We start from the raw sequence: 13,974 nt of genomic DNA, 5'->3' as shown, positions 1-13,974 counted from the left end.
CTGAGCCTCACCTTCCACCCCATAGAGATACATGATAGTAAATAGAAAGCATTGAGAAAGGTTAAAAATGGTAGAGGCAAATAAAGTACTATACATATACTCACTCTCTCTGGCTTTAAAGCCAGACATACCTGAGACTGAAGCCAAACTCTCCTACTTAATAGCTATCTAAAACCAGTCCCCCGCAACCATACACATAATCCATAGGATATGACTTATTTGTTTTTCCTTAGATGAATGTACCATCTTCTCATTATGCCTTGGCCGAGCCTCAGAGTCCCCATTATGTAGGCAATCCAAGAGTCCTCACTGACCTGGACAAGGAGGTGGCCTTGCCTTTGACCAGTTGTTTAATGCCCAGTTCTCTCCCTGTAATGCCTGGATCAGTTCCTGGCATGAAACTGGAGAGTTTCATCACCTTGAATTTCAGAACTCAGTCTCAGGTCAAGCATGCTCTATTCTGGTTCTTCCACCTGCCGGAGGCTCTCTTATTCATTCCCACTGCCATGAGAATTATGGGAAACAGCCAAGGAGGCTCCACTTTAACCTTGTTATGGCTGCTTTGCCCCAGGAACACCAAGTTTCTCATTGGTGAAATAAATGTGAAGTTGGTCTGGGGGACTGTACAAGTGCTTCATAATTCAAGCACTGTAACTCAACAGCCTCAGGAAGGCTGCCTTTTTCAAAAATTACAACTTATTCTTAATTCTAGTTACCCAGACAATCTGCAGTCTTCTACTTCTATCCAACTCACTTTTTTCCCCAAAGGCCATTTTAATAGCCTTGCACATTGACAAAGATCTATGATTAATGAGGATTTCTTTGTGTCAGGATGAGGTGGAAGTTTCCCTATTGTTGAGGTTTCACTTTTCAACTCTTGAGAGAGAAGAGGATTCTTCCAATTCTGGCAATTTTAAATCCTTGTGTAATATCCTATCTCTATTTGCATGATCTAGTGGGATATATGGATAATGATACCGGTAGAAAATATTGATATTAAGCATTGCAGTTATTACCATGGCCCTCACCGATTGAGTGTCCACTTGGTGTTGAGCACCGTGCTGGTCCCAAGGCCCTTCCTAAGATTAGAATGTGGGAGAGCAGGGCATGAGGCCAGGAGGCAAAATGGAGGAGAGCAAGTCAGTGATAGATGTGAAGCTAATGGGTAAGGGGTTACATACACTAAGTTCACTTACTATAGTGGTTGTTGTTGGACCCTCTTTTATTTCCAAATGTCATCTGTATTTTTCTTTCTCTTTCCAGCTCCAGGAAGCCTTTGGTTGGGAGCCATTCATCCGTCTCTTCACTGAGTACAGGAACCAGACCAACTTGCCCACAGACAATGTTGACAAAATGAATCTGTGGGTCAAGATGTTCTCCCACCAAGTGCAGAAGAACCTGGCTCCGTTCTTTGAGGCCTGGGCCTGGCCCATCCAGAAGGAAGTGGCTACCAGCCTGGCCTATCTGCCTGAATGGAAGGAAAATATTATGAAATTGTACCTCCTCACACAGATGTAAGGAGTGCCCATCGAGGTGGCAGGTAGAGAGGTTTGGGGAGGTAGGCAGAGGTGGGGATTCACTCCTCTACCTCTGCCTCCCAGGGTCTGGCCTTGTCCTCTTAGTTCATTGCCCTATACCTTATTACTGACTTCTGTCTCTAGGAAGTGGGTTCAGAACACAGCCAAAAGTGGAATCAGAATTTCTCAGGTGCAAGGGCTTCTGTTTCTGCATCTTGTTCCTCTGCTCTCTCAGCTGTCACATTCCCTCCTGACCCTGCACTGGCCCAGTTCCGAGAGCTTTGGCATCTGCTTCTATATCAGCCCTGGATTCACCATCATAGGCCATAGCCCAGAGGGGGTAGTTCTCATGTTGGCATCCTGAGGACTCCCTTTGGGCTTTTGTTTTTGATCAGTTGTTCCAAAAACTTGACCATAAAAGTCAACTGGAACACAAATTTACCATGAGACCCAGACAGCTCTTGGATGGCCTCATATATTTTGTGACTTGAGCAGTTTTCAAAGTGCTAGACAAGCATTCTGGTATAGTGGGAAGAACTAGGTAGGGTTAGCTCTCGGGAAAGTCATTTCAACTTGGTACTCTCATTTCCTGTGTGTAAAATGGGGATAAAAATTCCCAGTTCACAGGGTTGTCGTGGAGGTTCAGACTGATAAATTCTGAAGAGGCTTGTGAGGTCTGCAGAGCATGTCATCTAAGGGGTTTTTCTATTTTATGCTGGTCCACAGGATAATGAGCTTACTACTTTCCATCCTGTCTCCAGAATTTAGAGGTTAGAATAACTCTTTCTACAAGTAGCTTACCTGTGTTCAAATCCTGGTTCTTTCACTTACGAGTTGTATAACCCTGGCAATTTCTATAACTTCTCAGTGATTTAGTTTTCTCATCTATAAAATAGGATCTATCTCATAGGATTATTGTGAGGATTACCTTTTATAATACCTTTAAAAAGCAGTGACAACAGTCCCTGGCAGATAGTAGGTGTTGAGAAAATGTCTGCTGCCATTATTATTATCGAATTGACTCAATACTCTTTATGAGCTAGACTTTACTTTTAGATGATATTTACAGAGGCAGTTGTAGTTAATCCTAGCCCATCTTGCACTTTATACAGCAACCTCTGAAAGGATTCTGCTATGTTGCATTATGAATCTAAAGGAAGAGCTCTAAATTCAGAATCGGTTTTTTAAAAATAGCTAAACAATTTAGTTTTTTTTTAACTTAGATTTGTAAAGCTATTGATAAGAACCCCATTGTGAATCTGGGGCTCTTCCTTGATCTCCTTACACAATTCTGTCTTACAGAGCCAATTCCTTCTTTGATTAAATCAAGAGTAGATGTCTTGAAGAAACCAGATCAATTCCATAATGACATTTGTCCTTAGCAAACAGACTGTATCTGGTTTCATGACAGTGTTTATATTTCTGTAACACAGATTCAAGACACAGTCCCTGTCAAGAGTTACTCACCAGTTTGGCAGAAAAAGTCCACACACATAGAGGACTTTACTCTGAAACAAGATAATTGGATAGAGTTGACCCAAACTTAACTTCCTTTTAATTTTATTCAGAATCCCCTATTTCTTTATAGTTTTAACTAAAGTTGGGTCCTTTTGGTTGATGTCATATACATCCAGCCAGTTTTTCTTCAGCTCACTTTTTATTTTAGTTATTTTAATATATCGTTTTATTTGCTTAATTGGTAATTGGGTAGATATGTAGACTGTAACATTTGACCTATAGAGTTTTTTCTTTGGATTTTTTTTTTTTTTTTGAGATAGAGTATCATCACTCTTGTCACCCAGGCTGGAGTGCAATGGCACCGTCTCGGCTCATTGCAACCTCTACCTCCCAGGTTCAAGCAATACTCCTGCCTCAGCATCCCAAGTAGCTGGGCTTACAAGTGCCCACCACCACACCCAGCTAATTTTTTGTATTTTTAGTAGATACAGGGTTTCGCCATGTTGGCCAGGCTGGTCTCGAACTCCTGACCTAGGTGATCCACCCACCTCGGCCTCCCAGTAGATTTCTTTATCATGTTATTTGTCGGTCCTAGGATTATTTCTCCTGATTGCACGAATATCCATTGCCTAGGCACTTTAAACATGAGACATTGGATATTTGTTCAACATTTAAAATAATTGTTATCAATTATTGGGTGTGTACCAGTTATTGTAGTGATTCCTTTCTATAGATTGTTTCATTTAATCTTCACAATAATCTCATGACATGGCAACTATTATCACTCCCATTTCATTTTATGAAAGAGAGAACTGAATTTAATGAAGATAAGGTAAATTATCTAACGCTATATTGCTAATAAGTGGTTGATCTTGGATTTGAATTTCAGGCATTCTGATTACAGAATGGGCATTCATAACTACAGTGCTTTGAATGACCCCATCAATGGGTAAATAAAGAAGCCAACCAGCAAACAAAGGATCATTATATCCTTACTTGCCAGAGCTTTGGCTGCATATACTTACCCATCATCTACTTTTATCAGAACAAAAAGTCATTTTGTCTATCCCAAATGACAATTCAAAGAATTTAAGGTAGGCTCCTGAAGTGCTTCCCAATAGATAGTGCTGGAGTGAGCCCTTTAGCATCAGCCAGATCTTTTAGGTTCTGGGTTATTCAAATTTCAGTTATTCTTTCTAGGGTACCATGAAAGTGTTCTCTAGTTTGTTGGATTTTGAATGATGGACTATTTCAGTGAAGTGCCCGACTCCCAGAGATCCCAAACACTGCATGTTCTCAGAAAGGAAATTAGATCCTCCATCTTTGAGAATATGTGTATTCATTCTTGCCCTCTTTAATATATTTTTAGCAGTACATCCCGGGGATATATTTAAAATATAAAGTTATCCATGTTACTTCCGTGTCTAAAAGCCTCCAGTGGAATTTCTAATTTGAGATAATGGACTAAACATAAGTTTACCTTCCCTCCCTCCCCAGGCCCCACTGAAATGGAAGTCAAGAAATGCAAAAAGGAATTGACACATCTCAGCAAAGAAAACTGAAGGGATTTGGTTATAAGTGGAGAAGATCTCAGCATATTTCTGGAAGAGAGAAAGTGGATGAAGCATGATAATGAAAGAGTGAAGAACCTTTCAGATAAAATATAAGCTGATCTGAACAACATAACCCCAAAGAGACTTGCGCACCTGAAAAGCTTGTCTACTGAAGAATTACTCCAGTTGTAAGATTGAGCCCTCTCCTACTCTCCCCCAACTCTTATGCACAGAACACAGGCAGTCTCCACTATTGATACCAGTTAAAAATTTCTTGTTATTGTTGCTGTTGTTGTTTATATAAAGGAATTGAACAGGCTGCCTGCAGAGAGATAAGAGTTGGTGCTCCAGAAAAAAATTTCTCTTCTAGTGGAAATAAGTGCCCCTACCCCCAGCCAGTCAGCTAATCCTCTACTGACAGCTGAGACCTCCTACTCAAGTGCCTGTTGCCTTCAGGTATAGAAGAGGTTTGCTGAAGAAACAGACCTAACTGTACAACAGCAGAGGAAACCCGTGCCAACTGTTACACAAGTTAACAGTTATGTTGATTCTTAAATGGGAATGGTGAGTTAGAAATTCCCAGACATGGGTGATGGGGAGGGAAGAGGAATAAGAAAAGTCACCAGGTAGAATCAGGGGCCTTGAAAATATGACAAACTCTGAGGGAAACAAAGACAATGTGGAAAGAATAACTTAATTTTAATTCCATCTCCAGAGAGATTTGAGGTGTATTTAAGATGAAAAACAGGATACTACAAAGAAAGGGAAAACTCAGAAGTTCGAGACCAGCCTAGGCAAAATGGCAACACCCCGTCTCTACAAAATAATTTTTAAAAATTAGCCAAGCATGGTGGCATGTGCCTGTGGTCCTAGCTACTTGGGAGGCTGAGGTGGGAAGATCACTTGAGCCCAGGAGTTCAAGGCTTCAGTGAGCCATGATGGTGCCACTGCACTCCAGCCTGGGGGACAGAGTGGGACCCTGTCTCTTAAAAAGCAAGAAAAGAAAGAGAAGACTGAGAATAAGAAGATCTCTTTGAAAATAAAATAAGACTGCTAAAAGTATTTGGTATACAGTCTGGAAAATAAAGTTGAGGGAATCTCTCCAGATAAAGAGCAAAAAGAAATAGAAAAATATAAAGAAAGAAAAAAGACATAGACAATCAATATGTAATGTTGAGTTCCTGGAAGAGAGAACAGAGACAGTGTAGGTGAAGAAATAAAAAGAAAAAGAACTGAAGAACAGAGCAAGCTAAGTCTCCAGATTGAGAGGGCCCAATACAATCTACATCTAGACACGATATTGTAAAATTTTGGAATATTAAGGATAGAAGGAAGATATTAAAGTGGCCAGGGAGAAAACAAATGAGGTCATCACGATTAGCTCAATACAAAAATGGATGAGAAATAGACTGCTAGCAGATTTGTCATCAGCAACACTGAATGCCAGAAGTCAATGGATCAACATCTTCACAGAGCTTATGGAAAATTTTTGTACCTAGAATTTCATAGTAAGGCAAACTGTCAAGAAGAATATCAAAGTGAAGACATTTTCTGACAGGCAAATTTTCAGAAAGTCTCCCTCCTTTGCACCCTTACTGAGGAAGTATCTTGAGGAAGTTCTCCAGCAAAATGAGGATGAAAACCAGGAAAGAAGAAGAAATGGGATCCATAAAACAGTGGACCTTACCTAGGATGTCTCCTTCTAGAGTGACAGTTATCCAAAAGGATGTCTCACCCTAGAGTGACAGCAATCCAGCAGACTAATTTCAGATGAGAGCACACTGTCTTGGGTTTTCCGGGAAGAATGTGCATTCAGTGCCATAGATAGTATTATTGAAGAGCTGGGATGCTTAAGAAGATTATTTAGTCAAGAAAAAAGAAAGACAAATCAACAATATGTCAAAAAATTCAGGTCCAATTATAGAGCAAAATAAAATGAGGCATGATTTTGGGTTATTCATGAAGAATAAGAGGCTTGATAGGTACATTTCCTTTTCTGTGGCACAGGCATGATAATATTGGGTGTGTAGGGAAGAAAATATCCTAGCTTATACTAGGCTCCCAGTAAGAAATATTTAAATAGCCAAAATAATGTGGATATCATTTATTAGTATTCAGTGTTCAGATCAGCCTATTAACAAAGTGTGAAAGGCTTCATTTTTTATTCAGAACTGAAGTTGAAAGTAATGCTGACAAAGGGAAAGAAAGCAGAAAGAGATTGAGAATTAGAGGAAGAGAGGTGGAATCAAAGGTAGAGATACTTATATATTCAAAGTGGGGAGGAAAAGATCTTCAGTTAATGGAACAAGAACTAGAGGATTAGTATATTGTTCAAAGCTACAAAATCAAACCAATAGATGTATTAAAAAGTGATGTAACTATCAGACATTTGGAGACAGATGGACAAAGGAAAGTGGTGATAGTGTAAGTTAAATCCTTATCTTTTGTAATGGGGAATTATTAAAGATGTTGTAAAGTCAATAAGTCAAGAAATTATTGCTCAAACATATTATTTAAAGTTAGAAAGTTAGTTACCAGACGATCTAAAATAAATATTGTTAAAAGCGTTACCTCTAGGGAATGGGACTAGATTTTAAAAGGGTGGGATGGGAAACTGTGTTTTTCATTTTAAGTCCTTCTGTACTATTTAATTTTTTACCTTGTGCATGTATTACTTTGAAAAAATTTTTAATAAACCCAAATAAAAATCTTCCAGTGACTTCACATTGATTAAGATGCAACCCAGCTAAAGCCTTTAAAATGGTTTTCAAGGTCCTCAGGTATCTAGGTCCACTTGATGTGTCCAGGCTCATGGTATCTCCCCACAAGTCTCTATTTCCAACCAGATTAAGTATCTTCCAGTTATTAAAACACGCTTCACATTCTTTTGTTTGTACAGGTGTTCCACAAAAAACAAAGCCTACTGCTGATCTCACCATGTCTGCTGGGTAAGCTTACCATCTAGTGGGTTTTAATATTTGTTGAATGAAGGAATGTCCAATACAGCATTGAATGAAGTTTGCCAACTTCATTCTTTTCCAAGAAGGCCTTTGATGTTTGCCCCTGTTCTGGGAAACATTTCAAGAAGGACCATCCAGGGCCCTAAGCTTTCTTGCACTCCCTTTCATTTGACAGCTTTAATAAGTTTTAGTCTTACATGAGGCCAGCTGGTGTCAGAGGATTTCTGTCCACCTGTCAGTCTCTCTGGTGTACTCTGCTACTTTCCCTGAACATCGTAACCTCTTTTCAGCTATTTTTAACCCTGTACTTGGGAGAAACAGCCAACTCTCTAATGGAAATCTTTAGGCCACCAAGTTTCTTTTTTTTTTAAGTTTTATTTTACTTTTAATTGACTCATAATAATTGTACATATTTATAGGGTATAGTGTGATGTTTTGATACATGTATATATTTTGTGATGATCAAATCAGGGTATTTAGCATATTTTTCACCTCAAACATTTATCATCCCTTTGTGGTAAGAACATTCAAAATCCTCTCTTCTAGCTATTTTGAAATATACAAATAATATTGTTAACTGTACTCACCCTACTGTGCCATAGAACACCAGAACTTATTCCTATCTAACTGAACCTTTGTACCTACTGACCAGTCTATCCCCATCTCCCCTGCCCCACTACCCTCCCAAGCCTCTGGTAACCACTATTCTAAGCTCTGCTGCTGTTAAATCAACTTCTTAAATTACAGAATCCACTTTTGTGTGAGATTATACAGTATTCGTCTTTAAATGCCTGGCTTATTTTACTTAACATAATGTCCTCTGGGCCCAATTATGTTGCCACAAATGACAAAATTTCTTTTTATGGTTGAATAGTATTCCATTGTGTATATACACCACATTTTCTTTATCCATTCGTCCATTGATGGACACTTAAGTTGATTCCATGCAGCTATTGTGAATAATGCTGCAATAAACATGGGAATGCAGATATCTCTTCCACATAACTGATTTTATTTCCTTTGGATATATACTCAGTAGTGGGATTCTGGATCCTATGGTACTTCTATTTTTTAACTTTTTTAGGAACCTTCATTCTGTTTTCCATCATTGCTGGACTAATTTACAACAGCATATAAGACTTCCTCTTTCTTCACATCTACCCCAACATTTGTTATTTTTTGTCTTTTTGATAATAGCCATTCTAACTGGACTGAGGTGATATGTCATTATGGTTTTAATTTGCATTTCCCTGATTAGTGATGCTAAGCATTAGTATGTCTTATTTAGAGAAATGTCTATTTAGGCATTTTGCCCATTTTTAAATGGAATTGTTTATTTTTCTGCTATTGAGTTATTTGAGTTTTCTATATATTCTAGGCATTAACCCCTTGTCAGATGCATAGTTTGCATGTTTTCTCCCATTCCTCAAGTTAACTTCAATCTGTTTCCTTTGCTGTACAGAAGCATTTTAGTTTAATATAGTACCATTTATCTATATTTGCTTTTGTTGTATGCTTTTGAGGTCTTATTCAAAAAATTCTTGCTGAGACCAATGTCATGAATTGTTTCTCCCATGTTTTCTTCTAGTATGCTTACAGTTTCAGGTATTACATTAAAGTTTTTAAACAATTTTAAACTGATTTTTACATATGGTAAGAGACAGGGGTCTAATTTTATTCTTCTACATGTGGATATTCAGTTCTCCCAGTGCCATCTATTGAAAAGCCTCTCCTTTCCTAATGCATGTTGATGACACTTTTGTTGAAAATCAGTTGGCTGTAAGTGCATGGATTTATTTCTGTTCTGTATTCTGTTTCAGTTATCTATGTGTCTATTTTTATACCAGTACCATGTTGATTTAGTTACTATAGCTTTGTAGTACATTTTAAAGTCAGGTAGTGTGATGCATCGAGCTTTATTTTTGCTAAGGATTACTTTGGCTATTTGGGGTCTTTTGTGGTTCCACAGAAGTTTTAGGATTTTTTTTTCTATTTCTGTGAAGAATAGGGATTGCATTGAATTAGTAAATTGCTTTGGATAATATGGACATTTTGACAATATTAATTTTTGCAATTAATTCTTATCTTTCTATTTATTTATGTCCTCTTCAATTTCTTTTATCCGTATTTTATAGTTTCCACTTGAGATCTTTCACCTCCTTGGTTAACTATATTCCTGGGTATTTATTGTATAGCTATTGTCAATGGATTGCTTTCTTGATATATTTTTTTAGGTAGCTTGCTATTGGCATATAGATACACCACTGATATTTGCATGTTGAGTTTGTATCCTGCAACTTTATTGAATTTATTTATTCTAACAATTTTTTGTGGAATCTTTAGGATTTTCTATATATAAGATCATGTCATCTGCAAACAAGGACAATTTGACTTCCCCCTTTCCTATTTGGATGCCTTTCATTTCTCTTGCCTAATTGCTGTGGCTAGGACTTCCAGTAGTATATTCAACAAAAGTGATAAATGTGGCATCCTTGTCTTGTTGCAGATCATAGAGGAATAGCTTTCAACTTTTTCAATATGATGTTATTTATGAGCTTGTCATTTATGGCCTTTATGGTGTTGAGGTATATTACTTCTATATCTCATTTGCTGAGAATTTTTATCATGAAGGGATGTTAAATTTTATCAAATTTTTTTTGTCTATTGAAATGATTATGTCATTTTTGTCCTTCATTCTGCTAATGTGATGTATCACATTTATTGATTTACATATGTTGAACCATCCTTGCATCCCTGGGATGAATCTCACTTGATTGTGGTGAATTATCTATTCAATATGCTGTTGAATTTGTTTCACTTATATTTTGTTAAAGATTTTTGCATCTATGTTGATAAAGGAGATTGGCCTGTAGTTTTCTTTTTATCAAGTTATCCTTGTCTGGTTTTGATAATGTTGGCCTCATAGAATGAGTTTGGAAGAATTTCCACCTCTTCAACTTTTTAGAATAGTTTAAAAAGAAGTGATATTATTATTTACATGTTTGGTAGAACTTAGCAGTAAAGTCATCAGGTCCTGGGCTTTTCTTTGATGGGAGACTTATTATTATTGATTCATTCTTGTTACACATTATTGGCCTGTGTAGGTATTTTATTTCTTCATAGGAGTTCAATTTTGGTAGGTTGCATGTGTCCAGGAATTTATTTATTTCTTTTAGGTTTTCCAATTTATTGGCATATAATTACTCATAAAAGTCTCTTATGATCCTTTTTATTTCTGTGGTATCTCCTTTTTTAGCTCTGATTATATTTATTTGAGTCTTTTTTGTTAGTCTAGCTAAAACATTTGTTTATCTTTCAAAGAACCAACTTTTTGTGCTACTGATTTTTATATTATTTTCAGGCTCTATTTCACTTATTTCTGCTTGATCTGATAAAGATCTCTTCTAGTAGTTTGGGGTTCAGCTGGCCCTCATTTTTCTCATTCCTTGAGGTGCCACATAAAGTTTTTATATAAGATTCTTATACTTTTTTGATGTAGGCATCTATTGCTATAAACTCCCTCTTAGAATAGCTTTTGCTGTATCCCATAGGTTTTGGTACGTCATGTTTCCATTTTTATTTGTCTCAAGGAATTTTTAATTTTTCTTTTTAATTTCTTTATTGATGCCCTGGTTGTGCAAAAACTTGTTTTCAGTTTTCACATATTTGTATATGTTTCACAGTTCCCCTTGGTATTCATTTCTAGTTTTTATTGCATTGTGGTAAGAGAAGATACTTGATAAGATTTTGATTTTTTTAATTGCTTGAGATATGTTTTCTGGACTAACATATGTTCTATCCTGGAGAAAAGTTTTATGTGCTGTGGAGCAAAACGTACGTTCTGTAGTTATTGAGGGGAATGTTTTGTAAATATCTGCTGGGGCTATTTGGTCTAGAATGCAATTTAAATCTGATAATTGTTTGTTGATTTTCTATCTGGATGATCCATCCATTGCTGAAAGAGGGTGCTAAAGTCCTTTTTTATTTTTTTAAATTTTTCTTTCCCTTTAGATCTCATATTTGCTTTATATATTTACTTTATATATTGGGTGCTCTGGTGTTGTGTGCTCATATACTGACAACCGTCCTAACCCTTTGCTGAATTGATTTCTTTATCATCATATAATGACCTTTTCTCTTTTTACAGTTTTTTACTTAAAGTCTATTTTGTCTGATGTAAGTATTACTACCCCTGCTTTCTTTTGGTTTCCATTTTCATAGAATTTCATTTTCTATTCTTTTACTTCAGTCTATGTGTGACTTATAGGTGAAGTGAGTATCTGGTAGGCAGCATGTTGCTGAATCTTGTTTTTTTTTTTATTTAATCCATTCAGCCACTATGTATATTTTAATTGGGAATTTATTTCATTTACATTCAAAGTTATTATTGATAGGTAAGGACTTCTGCCATTTTGTTCATTATTTTCTGGTTGTTTTGTTTATCCTTTGTTCCTTTCCTCCTCTCTCATGTTTATCTTTGTGGCTTGATTAGGGTATTTGTTGTGTTAAGCTTTGATTTCTTTCTCTTTCTCATTTGTATATCTGTTGTAATTTTTTCTTTGTGGTTAGTATGGGGATTACATTAAAAATCTCTCATAATAGACTACTTTAAGCTGATAAGTTAACTTTCATTGCATACCAATACTCTAGACTTTCATTCTGCACCTAAATTTATAATTTTGTTGCTTTAATATACATCTTTATATATTGTTTATTCCTTAACAACTTATCATAGCTATAATCATTATTACAATTTTCATTTTTTGGCATCCCACAGAGCTGCATTTTTTTAAATTATTATTATTTTTTAAATGGGGTCTCACTACATTGCCCAGGTTGGACTCAAACTCCTGGGCTCAAATGAGCCTTCCATTTCAGTCTCCTAAATAACTGGGACTACAAGCACATGCCACAGCACCCAGCTGTTTTGGCTTTCAACCTTCATACTAGAGATTAGAAACATTACATATCACCATTGCAGTAATGAAGTATTATGAATTTGATAATGCATTTACCTCCAGCAGTGAGATTTATACTTCATGTTTTTTTCTGGTAGCAATTATCATGAAAACTTTTTTTTCCAATAGCAATACTCAAGCATTTCTTGTAAGTCTGGTCCAGTGGTAATGAGTTCCCTCAGCTTTTGCTGATCTGGGAAAGACTATTTCTCCTTCATTTCTGAAGCAAAGATTTGCTGGGTGTAGTATTCTAGGCTAGCAGCTTTTTTTTCTTCTAGTATTTTAAATATATCATCCCTTTCTGTCCTGGTCTGCAAGGTTGCTGCTGGGAAATCTGCCAATAGTCCAAAGGCAATTCCCTTATATGTGACTTGATGCTTTTCTCATGCTGCTTTTAGTATTTTTTTCTTTGTCTTTGACTTTTGACAGTTTGGTTATATGCTCAGAGGGGACCTCTTTGGGTTGAATATTTGTGGGATCCTTTGAACTTCGTGGATCTGGATGTCCATATCTCTCCAAGACTTGGGAAGTTTTCAACTATTACTTTGTTAAATAAGCTTTCTTTGCCTTTCTTCATCTCTTCTTCTTAAGTTACCAAAATGCAAACATTTGTTCACTTATGGTGTCCCAAAAGTGCCATAGGCTTCTTCATTCCTTTTTTTTTTTTCTTTACCTCTGACTGGACTATTTCAAAAGGCCTGTTTTCAAGTTCAAAAATTCTTCTGTTTGATCTATTTTGCTGTTGAAGCTCTCAATTGCATTTTTTATTTCATTCATTGAATTTCTTGGCGCCAAGATTTCTGTTTGGTTCTTTTTTATGATATCTCTCTCTTTGTTGAATTTCTCATTCAGATCATGAATTGTTTTTCAGGATTGTTGAATGATCTGTTTGTGTTCTTTCATGTCTCACAAGTTTCCTTAAGCTCACTTTCTTGAATTCCTTTTCAGGCAATTCATAAATTTTTACTTTTTTATTGAGGTCAGTTACTAGAGAATTATTGTGTTTCTTTGGTGGTGTCATGTTTCCTTGCTTTTTTATGTTTCTTGTATCCCTGCACTGGCATCTGTGCATCTGATGGAATAATCACCTTTTCTAACTTTTAGGGTAGCTTTCATTGGAAAAGACTTACACCTGCAGATGTGTCTTAGCATGTTAATTGGGTAAGGTACATTTGTTTTTGTTCTGGGTGGATGCAGTAATGTAGTCTCCATGCAGCTTCTTTAGCTGTAGTTAATGTCAGTGGTGCCTGCAAGTACCTCAGTGGCCTTGGCTGCAGAAGTTTGTGTGGCTGGTATGCCTACTTAGCTGCTTGTCCCCTGAAGGTTGGGCCACTGAGCTGGTCTGTTTTCTGAGGATCCATGGCTGGTAGATTCTCCTTGGGTGCTTATCTCTTGGCGGCTGCATAGTGAGCTGGTCTGTGCTCTAGGGAAGTGCAAGGCTGGTTGTCCAGTAGCTCTGCTACGTTGCTGCTCCTCTGGAGGCAAGGCACCAGTCTGGTTCATACTCACTACCAGGTTTTTTGTGTCC

General features: G+C 36.9%; 1 protein-coding gene across 9 annotated transcripts in view; it reads left to right on the top strand.

The window, feature by feature from the left end:
- Positions 1 to 7,256, top strand: part of TCAF1 (TRPM8 channel associated factor 1) — a 49,796-nt gene extending 42,540 nt beyond the window's left edge. For 7 of the 9 annotated variants that reach the window (XM_003270866.4, XM_030825976.1, XM_012512330.2 and 4 more), the window contains 2 exons: positions 1,264 to 1,514; positions 4,473 to 7,256. In XM_003270866.4, the coding sequence (XP_003270914.2) occupies positions 1,264 to 1,514; positions 4,473 to 4,482 (261 nt within the window). In that variant the 3' untranslated portion in view covers positions 4,483 to 7,256. Of the gene's footprint in view, positions 1 to 1,263; positions 1,541 to 4,472 lie in introns of all 9 variants that reach the window. The other 2 variants (XM_003270867.4, XM_030825972.1) reach the window with 1 other exon arrangement.
- Positions 7,257 to 13,974: the final 6,718 nt, after the last annotated feature.

Source organism: Nomascus leucogenys, chromosome 13, assembly GCF_006542625.1.
Source record: "Nomascus leucogenys isolate Asia chromosome 13, Asia_NLE_v1, whole genome shotgun sequence".
NCBI classification, from domain to species: Eukaryota; Metazoa; Chordata; class Mammalia; order Primates; family Hylobatidae; genus Nomascus; species Nomascus leucogenys.
The sequence above is the reverse complement of the archived record's forward strand: the minus strand, read 5'-3'. Positions and strand labels throughout refer to the sequence as shown.